The 12652-nt window shown below is 43.0% G+C and overlaps 2 protein-coding genes across 14 annotated transcripts in view; both read right to left on the reverse strand.

The window, feature by feature from the left end:
• Positions 1–3765, reverse strand: part of LOC116931855 (voltage-dependent T-type calcium channel subunit alpha-1G) — a 33519-nt gene extending 29754 nt beyond the window's left edge. For 6 of the 10 annotated variants that reach the window (XM_045179859.1, XM_045179863.1, XM_045179862.1 and 3 more), the window contains exon 1: positions 1206–3764. In XM_045179859.1, the coding sequence (XP_045035794.1) occupies positions 1206–1828 (623 nt within the window). In that variant the 5' untranslated portion in view covers positions 1829–3764. Of the gene's footprint in view, positions 1–1205 lie in introns of all 10 variants that reach the window. The other 4 variants (XR_006651952.1, XM_045179861.1, XR_006651953.1 and 1 more) reach the window with 3 other exon arrangements.
• A 350-nt stretch (positions 3766–4115) lies between these two features.
• LOC116931859 (spermatogenesis-associated protein 20) lies at positions 4116–11422 on the reverse strand. 4 transcript variants are annotated; one of them, XM_045179870.1, is made up of 12 exons: positions 11282–11422; positions 10945–11107; positions 10659–10878; positions 10456–10602; positions 10063–10386; positions 9788–9984; positions 9476–9677; positions 8417–8609; positions 8080–8254; positions 7768–7976; positions 7451–7650; positions 4116–4469 (listed from the first exon to the last, which is right to left on the reverse strand). In XM_045179870.1, exons 1-12 carry the CDS (start codon positions 11316–11318, stop codon positions 4284–4286), a joined length of 2253 nt encoding a protein of 750 aa, XP_045035805.1. In that variant the 5' UTR covers positions 11319–11422; the 3' UTR covers positions 4116–4283. The 4 variants fall into 4 exon arrangements, with proteins under 4 accessions (XP_045035805.1, XP_045035802.1, XP_045035803.1 ...); XM_045179867.1 differs by lacking the exon at positions 4116–4469 and adding an exon at positions 4899–6930; XM_045179868.1 differs by lacking the exon at positions 4116–4469 and adding an exon at positions 4899–6930 and having other exon boundaries at positions 11286–11407.
• Positions 11423–12652: the final 1230 nt, after the last annotated feature.

Genomic DNA, 12652 nt, shown 5'->3' on the forward strand with positions numbered 1-12652 from the left:
AGGCGTTCCTGTCATATCATCGGGTCCGTAACGATCCTCGTCAATTTTGAATGGACGTTTGACATTGGCTTTCGTCCTTTCATCATCAAATCGCCATGACGATATAAGCAAAAAGTAAAAATAAAAGTGAAATAAAAAAATAGGCAAGTCTTTACTTTCACGAAAAGAAAAAAAAATGGGGGGGGGGGAGATGATGAAAAAGTTTTTGACCGAATTCAGCATCTCGTTTGATTGAGCGAAGGGGCGAATAAAAACGTCGAGACTAGTGATGACAAGAGGCTAACGTGACACGATTCAACGCCAGATACATAGAGACTCGGTCTTTTATTTCCATTTTCAAGTTGGGGCTTGTGTTGCCTTTGAGGAGGAAAGGAACAAACGCTCGTCGATGTATGCCTTTTGGACTGTTACTCGAATGACGGCCGAACCAATCGCGGATGGATAGACACGGTTGCCAAGTTTTTCTACGATGCCATCCGGATGAAATGGCAGGAAATGAGATGCGCCAATCCAACCGACTTATAAACCAGCCAACGGAGAATATTAAGAGACATTCTCTAGCGCTACGCTTCATTCTTTCCGATACGTGTCGCCATGGAAACGACAGAGATTTATGATGCTCTAATTTCTTATACAACCATGCCATCGACCGGTGTGTGCTACCAATCATCTTGGGAAGAAAGAGCAAGAACGGGCATAAACGAAATGATCAAAGGTATGCACACACACACACACATACATACACACACCGTAATTGTCGGGCATGTTACACCTGGCTGCTTTGACTAGAAAGGCGCATCGATGTACTACAACTACGAGCGCCACTTGCTACCACAAATGCAACAGACACGCAGATCAGATATGAATAAAAGAATGTTTGCTACGGAAAAGTCAATAGTTAGACGGTCGGCTCACCTGTCGGCCATGTTTGTCCCTCCAGCTGTCGCATGTACAGACTAAGAACGTAGAATAGCCCACCCGCAAAAGAGAAGGAGCCGGGAGGGATTGGGATCAATAGAGATGATAACGACCTACACGACAAGCCCTTGAGAAAAGGCAAGTACCCGAAAAATATTTACGAAAAAAGAAACTTAACTTTCGGTTAAATGGTTTCTGTCGGTAACGACGGCATATAGAGATATTAGGAACTGCACGACTAATCTAAAACCTAGCATGATGTTTTTTGGCGAGAAAAAAAAGGATATGGATTGGTGATCATCCGTAAACATAGGTTTCTTGGCTGGCTGTATTGAGTCATGAAGCCGAGCGTGACGGGTATGAAACCCGGGTACGGTAAACCATCATCATCTTCCTCTTCATCGTGACCATCGACTTGGTCTTCTTCTTCTTCTTCGTCTTCTTCTTCTTCTTCTTCTTCTTCTTCTTCTTCTACCACTTCATCATCGTCATCCTCTTCTTGTTCTTCTTCTAAATCCTCCAAATCTTCATCGACCTCCTCCGAGTGATAGCCGGAGTAGTAGACGACATCGTCTTCGTCGGCAGGAGGAGGAGTTGTGGGACTGCACTCGACTAAGACGCTGGGTGTCGACGGTAAGGGCGTCCTCGTCGCTTCTCTTTGCTGTTGTTGATGTTCCACTTGATTGTCCGTCGTCGACTGGTGGACCATGTCGTCGACGACAGGACAGGCGGCGAGAGGATCGTGAGCCGGGCATGCGATCGGCGTCGTTGGTGTCGATGGCCGCCTCTGCAGCGGTGGCAATAATGATGTCGGTGATGATGGCCGATTCTTGGTCGTGATGACGGGCGATTTGTCTAGCTCGCCTCGCCCTACCCCTTCGTCTACTTCATCTCCAACCCGACGATCCATCACATCGACTGTCGTTCATCGAAGACAAAACTTTTGGCCAACTTCTTCTTATCTTTCCTGTCTATCTTTCCTCTTTTTTTTTCCCCCCCTTTTAATCGTTGATCTATTCCTTCTTTATTTCCTTCATTCCGACCGGAACACGCGTCCGTAACCACACAAGGAGGTTCAGAGAGAACGGGAGAGAACTAGCAAACAAGAGTCTCGGGCAGCTTCTTCACGGCACGGCACGCACGCACACACACACACACACAGGCACACACAGACACACCAAAGACCAACAGATAAAAACACACCTTAGATGTGTGTGTGTGTGTGTGTGTATGAGAGAGAGGCACACTGGCGCAGCGGTTCCTTATGACATTGCGGTCGTTATCGAATGGATGTTGTCTGTGTGTGTGCGCTCCAGGTTCCCTGGAAATTCTTGAGCAGATTTTCCTTTTTTATTCTTTTTCTTTTTTCTTCTCAAGTAGTGAACCGTGTGGAGACGGCAAGGAAAACACAACCCCCCTTTGGTGTAGCTCCTTCACTTGGGTCCCCCCTCAAAACTAACAAACAAAAAAACAAAAACAAAAGGGAAAAACGAACAAATAAACTCGGAGCGGAAACTGTGCGGACGGATGGAGACGACACGGGATGGAAAACGAAAAGCAATTCGCAATTCTTTCTTTTCTTCAACACCACAAATTCTTTCGGTTTAGAGTAACCCGAAACCAAAGCAAATCCGATGGATCGGCTTTTCTCGATAAATAATTTAGCCGTCCATTTGTCTTAGTTTTTCTTAGTTTTTTTTTTTTTTTTTAATTCAATCGGCCCGACGGATGGCGAATCAAATGTCCAGTCACACTCACACGCACCGACACACACACACAACACATATACACACCATGTAACATCCGGGACCGTGCTCTTTCACACACTACTACAATACAACAACGCACATGTACACACAAAAAAACGAAGGGCTGCAACGTCAAAGACGTAAGCACGTCGACTGATCCGCTTTCCGGACTGTTCCGATTCTTTTTCCTCCTTTTCACTCCCGTGTGTGTGTGTGTCTGCGTGTGTAAGTTCCCAACCTCCATATCCCCCCCACCTTCTCCTAACCTTCTTCCCCCCACGACGTACACACACCACATACAAAGGCAGAGAGGGGAGAGAGAAAACGGAAGGGAGGAGCGGCGTCGGCTGGCCGGCCACCGGATTTCAATGCGCCACCGTACCATTGCGCAACTTTTATTTTTTTCGAGTTTTCAAAACTCTTCAAACTTTTTTTTTTTTTCTGCTTGGATTCTGTTTTCTAAGAAAAACACTACCTCCACGTACGAATGACTCCTACTCCACACTGCGTTTTTTTTGTAATGATGAAATTCCGCTGATGAGGTCATACCCGAAAATCGAAAGAAAAAGAATCTTAGCCCCCCAACTATCCGTGCCACTCGGGAATGTTGTTGCCGATGGTGTACGTAACGTTGTTGGATCGAGGTCAACAACAGGAAAAAAGGAAAGCACTTGACATTTTGATGTGCTTGAATTTTCGATAGGGCCACGACTGTATAGTACGTACACACACACACACACACACGGGCGCGGGGAGTATAGCGCAGTGTACAGTGTATGTTTTTGTTCTATTCCGTCGGTTCTTCTGGTCCGTGCCAATCAGCCGTCGTCCGGCTAATTTTAGGCATCAACATGGCCGCATTCCCGTTGGTGGTGGTCGTCGTGGTATATAGTACTCGTGTCCGCGTATACCCAATCTGTCTGCCGTTGTATGACCCCATCAGTACAACCCATTTTCATTCTTTCCTTTTTTTTTTGTTTTTATGCTCGTCCAGCGCAAAACGAGCGAAACAAAAACTATTGTACGTCATTTCCATTTGCCTGTCTTCTGGATTCAATCATTTTCAAGTGTGCAATTCTGTTCCAGTCTTATTGGCGCTCTTGTTTTCCAGACACAAAAGCAACCAAATATCCGCAATTTTTTTATTGACGCTTCTAGGTCAAGTCTCCGGCAAAAGTCGACGTGTTTTCTATTATTATTATTATTTTTTTTCTTCGAGACAAAACAACGGCAGGGGGTTAGCAGAGACGTCGTTGGGGGGGAAGAGACGAGAAAATAAAATGGTAAAGAGGAAGGAAAGAAAGGGGGGAGACAAGCGCACGAAGAGTAAAAAGTGCAGACGGTATAGTACGTGAGTTTATGGGTCGACAGCTTGTCTATATTTAAAACATGGAGCAATTTCGTGAGGGAGAGACAAAGAGAAACAGGAGCAGCAACAGCCGGTCCAAACATTATTTAATATTTTTATTTTTTACTTCCTCTCTCAGCGACTTATTGGGGAACTTGACATCGGTAACCTTCGACTAACGTGGCCAATATAGGGATGCCGTTCCAAAATCACCCTCAAAAAAACAAAAACAAAAAAACAAAAAAACAAAAAAAAAAAAGTGGGGAAATTCAGAAAACGGGAAAAGAAGGTGGTAAAGACATTCCGGACGAGTCACCCGGCCAGTGAAACCCATTGACAAATCCATTGAGGAGAAAAACGAAGTGGGGGCGTGTGTTAAGCTTTACGACATAGCCAAAATATTTGCCGACATTCCTTGGCTCTACGGCCCAGCTGTTCGACGCGTACGAAGAAACCTTTTTGGATTTTAAAAAAGGGGAAAAAAAAAAAGAAACGGTTGTCAAAATGCGGGAGCAAAAGGCGTGAATCGTTACGGTCAGCATATGATGTTTTGTGGGCCTTAAAAAGAGAATAGATGGCAAACAGCAATAAAAATGGTAGTTTTCAACTGTTGAAGATTTATTCGAGCACTTTGTCATCATCGCAGTCATTTCAATCGGTTTCAATAACACCACCATTTGACACTTGTAAAACTCCAAATGGTATACGTTTTCTTTTAGATTTATTGTCCAACTTATTAATGACAGTTTATCTTTGGCTTATAATAATCCTCCCCGCTCCTCCTGCACGAGGATGAGAAACACCGATGCCAACTGTCACGCGGGACACTGGCGCTGTAATTCTTGGACGCCATCCAAAAGAGTTTTCATCGATTAGTTAATGAGTCAACTGTTGTATCGGGCTAACATTTCAAATGTTTGGCTCCTTACTTTATTATCCTCTTTCTTCTCACTGGCCTTTTTTTTTTTGTTGATACAAAATATAAAGACAATAAAACACAAAGGCTCCACTCACACGGCATTGACTTAACTTGTGGAACGTTTCCAAACTGTTATTCTTCTTGGCCAGACACCGCGAACGGCATTTTTCTAGCGGCCGACGACATCATCGCGTCATGTCATCCAGGTGATTTTTACAACGTGACTCTTACACGAAATGTTATGTCGACACTCACGAAATCGACGATGATGGAGAAATTTATCTACGCGCGTTCGATCCATTCACCTAAAATTTTTTTTTTTTTAGTTGGAAAAAGAAAGGGAAGAATAGGAAAAAATCTGCTGTAAGGTATAAACATTTGCGACGTATTGTTCAGTTCCAATAATTTCGGCAAATCGTCAACGAGGCGCATCAATCGAAAAGTTGTTTTTTTTTCTTTTTCAAAATGGGACAAAAGTGTTAAGAACCCCAAACTCTTAAAAAGACTTTCTTCTCTCATTTCGAATGGTCCTACCCACCACACTTTTGTTAGTTTCCCTTTTTTTTTTGACGTCATCATTACGTGATGTCGAGTAGTTGGCGGAGCTCTTTCGTTGGGATTAATCATAAAAGAAACTTTAGGTACAAAAAAAAGAGAGACGAAAAAGCCGACAGACTGATAAAACACGCCGCGCCTTGCTGGCCAACCCCAGAGACTGTTATATTCTCTTTTTCACGTACATTTTGAGGTCTAACCACGGCACTCTGCGATGGATGTGGAACTAGCAAATGTCTTACTCCAACCCTCCCCCCACCCTCGCACTCCCGATTCAGATGGCCAGGGAATTGGAGGTGAAAGTTTTTCTTTTTTTCCTTTTTTTTTTTCTTATTATATTCCTCGCCTTTGATAGCAAAAAAAAAAAAAAAAAAATGCTACGGCCGCCTGTTTACCATCGATTGAAGACATCGGTGAGTGTAGTCACACAAGACGTGTGGGCTGAACACAACGGCAAAAATGAAAAGCGACAGTTTCTGTCGCATCGTTTCTCCTCCCGACGCACCTGCTGATGGTTGTTCGATAACGTAGCCGGAAAAGTCACGTAGAGGAGCGAGGTCCGTCTCTTGGCACTGTCTCGACTACAATACAAATGTGCCTCGATTCGAAACTACGATCGAATTCTTCAGGTCAATTTTGTGAATGCCATTTTTTGCCCAAGCGCACGAATCATTAAAAATAGGAAGGAGAATAAAATATTGATGACACCCTTTCAAAGATGCAGCGTAATGCACCGTGAATAAGTAATATGGCGAAAAGGGACGTACCCGATGAAAGAAAAAACGGCAGCACGGAATAAAAGAAGAAGAAAAACGGAAGAGACAAGAAAGAAAAAGACGCTCCTATTGCAGCCATCGATCAATTTCCTTTCACTGCTTCATACAGTGCTATACTTCAATCATGTCAGGCTACGTTGTTGGGTTGTTATCATTCAGCCAACAGCCAAAGAAACGCGGGGGGAAATATTTCAACTTACACGAAAGTAAATTTGAAAATTATTTACGAAATGGCGTTATTAGCAACAATGTTCGCTTAGTATGTATGCAAACGTCATTCAACTTGCTCTAAATCATGCAAATTATGGGGACAGGGAAAGATAATTCAATTCCATTATCATAGCGCAAAAAAAAAAGGGAAGACGAAGAAGAAGAGGATGAATGTCATTGTGAGTTAAGCAACTGTCGTAAATCCTCCGGGGAATAGACGGGCGCGGAGCAGGATCGATTTCGACAGAGGTAAGCAGCAGCGTCGCATCCCATTTTGGCCGGTTTCATGGCCACTAATGACGGCCGACGACTAGCCAAGAATGAAGCGCCGTCTTGAGGTGGTCGGCAAGAATCGAAACGAATCACCACTTGACCCAGTAAAGATCTTTGGTGCGTTACAGCTTCTCGATAGAGTTGATGGCCAAGGTCCGACGACCTGGGTCCAACAATCACTACCTAATCGAATGCGGAAGAAAAAAAAACAGAAAACAGAAAGAAGCATAAGATGAAAATCTGATGATTGCACGCACACAGTCTTATTAGGATAAGCTTGCCGCCTACGCCCGTGACGGCCGTGAGTTGTCTAGACCCGTTTCTCATTCACGAAAAAGGAAAGATACAGGACACGGTGGCGTAAAAAGAATTATCGATCCGCATACGCATTCAGAGACAGGAGCTGGGTAGGAGAAGGGTCAATTACATGGGGTCTCACTTTTCCACCTTGATCCTGGCTGGGCACGAGAGAAACCGATTACAAAAACGTCTCCTAACGAGAGTTATACGAGGCCATGGGATCGCTGTAATGTCAAATTGACTCTTTTCGACGCTGCCTGTTTGTGTTTTTTTGCTTTTGCTTTTCTTTTTAGCCTTTCTGTTTTTGTTTATATTTTATGTTTACCGACTGTTGAATGGGGATTGTCTTTCCGAGTAAGAACGGAGGCAAGCAGAAAGGCAGGAGAATAAAGAAAGCCATTACCTCGGTCGGTGATTCCTCGTAGAGCAGTAAGGCGGACGCCATTTCGGGCAAAGAAAGGGGGATTTTAGCCAGCCGGTCTTGGAATAGACATAAGGTTTGCTCTGCTTTATCGTGGTAGTCGCTCCGATCAACCGCAATAGCCAGCCGTTCCAGATTGCCCACGGCTATCGAATTGGCCGATGGCTCGGCTCCATCTTGCTCTGAAATCCATCAAACGTGATTGTTGTTTAATAAATCAAGTCGTCAAATTCGGGATAAAATCGGCGACCAATCAAAAGAGAGAGAGAGAGAGAGAATGAAACTTGCAGGAGGATTACCTTCTTTCAGCCGAATGAGAATGCTGGTGTCGCCAGCCGGCGAAGTGAAATATCCACCTTGCGACGCGTCCCAGAAAAGATCGTCCTGTTTTTGTTGCAACTCGTCAGCCCACTGAATCCATTTTTCATCTTGGCACGCCGTGTACAAATCCAACAATCCGCGAACGACAAAGGCGTAATCGTCCAGGAATCCCGCAATCGGCTCGTCACTGCATTACGCACACATTAAACCATCGTAGAATATTATTTATAACCAGATCTTCTACAGTGGAACAACAAAAATCTCGGTTTTCTTATCAACTTTATTTTTACATTTGAGAGACTGCGCCTTGTCCGTCCCCGCCACGGTAGCAGCTTCGAAAGAGGCGTCCACTTTGCTGGTCAAAGAGATGCTGGCGCACAAATTCGGCTGCTTTAACTGCCCTCTCGACGTAAGTGTCTTCCATGAGAACAGTACCCGCTTTGGCGAAGGCGGAGATCATCAAACCTGTGCACAGTTGTTATTCGATTTTTTTTTTTTTTTTCTTTCTCTTTTATACTTAGAAAAAAAAAGGAGGGGGGGGGGAGGAGAGAGAAAACTCTAGGACTGACGCATTAGCGTCATACACACTCGGAGCATTGTAATAGACCCGCCCTGAATGCAACTCACCGTTCCAACTGGCCAGCATTTTATCGTCAAGATGAGGACGTGGTCTTCTTTGGCGGGCCTCCCGCATTGTTGATAAGGCAGTCTTCAGCAATTGCCGGAAAACGTCCAATGATAGTCCGAACTTGGCCGCAGTTTCCTCTTCGCTTCCGCGGACAATCAAGACATTTTGGCCCTTGAGTTCATCATGTGGATCCTGAAACAACAACAGCAACAATAGTAGCCAAAAAAGAGAAACCAGTGGATTGTGTTACGTATCGTTTCATTGATCGGATCATGTCTAGCCGGTGACTATACGAACCTCATTTATTCTCCCCCCCCCCTCTTTTTTTTGTTTTTAAATAAAAATAAAAAAATCGAATAAAAATGTCAAAGAGACGGACGAAAGTGGTAAGCACATGCCAAACGACCCTTGCTAGTCCAAGACCTGCTGGTAGACAAAAGAGCCTCTATAACGGGGTGATAAACAAACGTTTTATTGGGAAGGCAAAGAAATCCAACGACCCGTCGCTGGCCTATGGTCTCATCTCATCGACAAAAAAAAGCTAAAAGAAAAAGGAGGACTAAGCAGCTCGACAAGACGACGGGCGGAGGGACATCTACTAGGACTGAAGAAGCTCGCAAATATAAACAAACAAACAAGAGAGAAGGTCCATACGACAGCGGAAAATGTGAGCTCTGAAGGTCTAGAGTCCCAAAGTCATAAAGGGAGTCATGTCGAACGCGCACAAGAGCTTCTGTTGGCAAATTTCCAGAAATAGGTCCTTAACAGAAGATAGTTGGAAGCAAACAGCAAGAGAACGGGGGAAGCTTTCACGTCAGTCCTTTCATCTGCCATGTCGACTGCAAATGTCCAGTAGGATAAAGACGGGGTGCCTATAAAAACTTGCTTCCCCTCCCCCCTCCCCACCAATGGTCTGGCGATGATACATCAACTGATTGAATATCTTTTGGCTCGTTCGCCAGCACCCTGATCAGAATTTACCAGGGAGATGATGGAGCGGAAGGATGTGCGGTATCTGGCCCGGATAAAATCATCGGCTATGAATAAGATAAACGGACCTGATAGGGATCCACGTTGCCGTTGGGTCGAATGTCAAAGTGATAGCAAACAATGTCGGACACTGTGACACCCGCGCTGAATTCAGGAGGAACGGGTTGAGCGCCCAAAAGAGACTGAATTTCTTTGTGAGTCCACACGCAGAAGGCTCCTTCACGTTTTTCCTTTGATCCGGCTTCCGGATAGGAATCAGCATCTTCTGCGCTGGAAATTTCGCAAGCGAAACGTGATCAATATGAATGTTGATGTTGTTGATGTTGTACGCGTGTGTAACTAAAGGGAAAAAAAAACAAAAAAAAGAATACACCATGTACCTATAAAATCCGCCAGATGGATCACTCAGATCGTTGCTGACGTAAGAAAGGATATCACTGACGATTCTGGCAAAATCTCCGTCTTTTGTCAGAAGGTAGGCGTCAGTATAAACAGAAGCCAACTGAGCTTGATCGTATAACATCTTTTCGAAATGTGGCACGTGCCATTTCTCATCGGTCGAGTAACGTGCGAAACCCTGGCCATTTGGTAAAAAAAAAATATATATATATGTATGAAACAATACGTCGACTGACAAAATGATAGATTTCCTTACCAGAGAGACGTGATCAAAGATTCCTCCTTTGGCCATCATGTGCAATGTGTGGGCGCACATGTCCAAAGCCAGGTCAGCGTCAGATCCTTTGTTGAGAACATGCCAACGCAGCAAAAAGTTCATATTAACCGGTTGCGGGAATTTTGGAGCTTCACTAAAACCACCCAATTTGGGTTCGTAGCTACGACGCAACTGCTTAAAACACAGGTTTCCACATTCAGAGGCACTCGGCACTTGATTTCCCTTGCCAATAAGTGCTGCTTGTGCTAACGCCGCCATGATGCTCTCTCCAGATTTCTTGAATTTCTGCGGGTTTTCTTTCCACTGCATCGATGCGAATATTTAGAAAGTAGAGCGTACTGTCATGAAAGATACGTTGAAATTCCAAAATACCTGTTGATCCAAAGATTTAAGAATTGTTGTGAAACCAGGTTGGCCATAATAACGATCGTCGGGAGGATAGTATGTGCCACCATACACTGGCTTCAACTCAGGGGTCATCCAAACACTCATTGGCCATCCACCACGTCCCGAAATGGCCTATGCAGACGCATTTATCAATTTTCAGATGTACTCTATGCATAAAAACTATTTACCTGAACAAAACTCATGTACATCTTGTCAACATCTGGTCTTTCTTCTCGGTCAACTTTAATGTTTATGAAATTTTCATTCATCACTGCTGCAATATCTTCATTTTCAAATGATTCCTTTTCCATGACATGGCACCAATGGCATGTTGAATAACCAACTGAGAGGAATATTAATTTATTTTCCTCCTTTGCCTTTTTTAAGGCTTCTTCACTCCAAGGATACCTAACAAACATGAAAACGATGGTATCTATTACTGTAAGAAACTTAAACTTAAAGTAAGAAACTTACCAGTTCACTGGATTGTATGCATGTTGTAACAGATACGGAGACTTTGATTTAATGAGCTGATTAGGATCATGTTTAGATCCAGAAGTGATGGAAGAATGGGCCATTTTTTTTAGAAGCCTTGCTGTATGTTGTGGGTGGAAACTAAAATTTTTCAGTAGGCTGCCTGAAGTACAACACTTTCAATTAGCTTTAGGTATGCTTATAAAATTTTATACAATCAATATTCGATTTCTTGGACGAAACAACGTGGTCTTTGCGGCTTGATGGCCTATAACCCAATTTAACGTCGTCATAACGTCTGTCCTAAAAACAACGTAATAGGAATGACGAAACATACCTACTTTAACACCAAAGCTGGCGAATTTCAACAGCATAATGATTTTAGCCCTGGAGCTTCTTGTAACCGAGATTTGTTCCTTGTTTACATTCTTTTAGCAGACAATCTTTAAGACCCCAGCCATCACGCCATCTTGTCTTCAAAAACAGAAATTCGCGGGGATTACGAAATTTGAGTAGTAACAAGCAGCACACCAATGACTTTTCAAAAATTCGAGTTTTGATCTGAAATGCCCCTTTGAAAAGTTTGCTTTCGTTTAATATCTTTACAAGGTGAGCGTCTCGTGCATTATTTCAAACTTCCCCCTAACATCACATTCCGTGGAAATTGCGAGCTAAACATCAGTCACCGGTCTCTAGTGGACATCCAGCTGCCTCCAGTTGCCTCCAGTATCCTTCCCACTGACCAATAATGTAAAAAACAAATTCTGGGAAAATGACATCGCCACCATTTTTTAATTAAGCTCCGGTCGGGTAACTGCGATATTTTCCGTTTATTTGTGTTGGGTCAATCCAGCCCAACTCAACAAATCGTTGGCGCGACCATCTCTCCAAATTAAACAAAATTTTTACAATGAATTCACATAACGATGAAACACTGTTTGCCAAAATTTCGTTTCATTTGGTCAATTGGTTTAATAGATACGTAACCATTTTTACCGAGCTACTTTTTATTTATTTATTTTTTTTTACCACTTGTTTTACTCACGAGAAATTTAAGATATACCTGTCTTGTGCAGTTTTTTTGCCTTCTATCGTTTAGTATAATTTTTGTTTTCAAATCATAATTTTTAGTTGGAAAAATATTTAGTTTAAGTTTCAATACCCCCCCCCCTTATTTAAAAACTATAACTTTTTAGGCTGTTAAATTTGTAAGTTTTTCTATGCAGAGTTATATAAAAGAAAGAACTATTTACAATATAACTAAAAACTGTAGGTGTGTTTTTTGTTTTAAGCCTTAATTAATTCATTAAAATTCATGTAGTTTTGCCTAAAATTTGCATTTTTTACTTGACCTTGAGGGGCGGAGCTAAACACTTTCCCATTTGCCATTATACCTAGGGGCATATTGGGTGTAGTGAAAAATGGGAAAGGGTTTATATTATCTCCAACCCTGTTACGATTTTTGTTTGACAAGCTGCAATAGCCGTAGGTGATTCTTCCGACACTAGAACGATTACGCCTGAGGCCGGCAGTAGACACCTGTTCAAGAAAATAGCATTCAATTCAAACATCTTTGACATCTTCCATCAACAATGCAAATACCTCCTGTTTTGTATCCAAAAGATTCCTGCGTTAGACACATTTCATTCATCCGTACAATCCCTTTTGAATTAATGATACCGTTCGTTTACAGTTTATAATGTCATTC

The sequence above is a fragment of the Daphnia magna genome, linkage group LG10 (genome assembly GCF_020631705.1).
Source record: "Daphnia magna isolate NIES linkage group LG10, ASM2063170v1.1, whole genome shotgun sequence".
Taxonomy (NCBI): domain Eukaryota; kingdom Metazoa; phylum Arthropoda; class Branchiopoda; order Diplostraca; family Daphniidae; genus Daphnia; species Daphnia magna.

Excerpts from the sequence above, each read along its gene's own strand:
- LOC116931859 (XM_045179867.1), bottom strand. The coding sequence starts at position 11,318 with ATGCTGTTGAAATTCGCCAGCTTTGGTGTTAAAGTAG. Across the intron at positions 8,610-9,475 it reads GCAACGTGGATCCCTATCAG|GATCCACATGATGAACTCAA; the intron begins GTCCGTTTATCT and ends TTGTTGTTTCAG. Across the intron at positions 8,255-8,416 it reads AATGCTGGCCAGTTGGAACG|GTTTGATGATCTCCGCCTTC; the intron begins GTGAGTTGCATT and ends AACTGTGCACAG.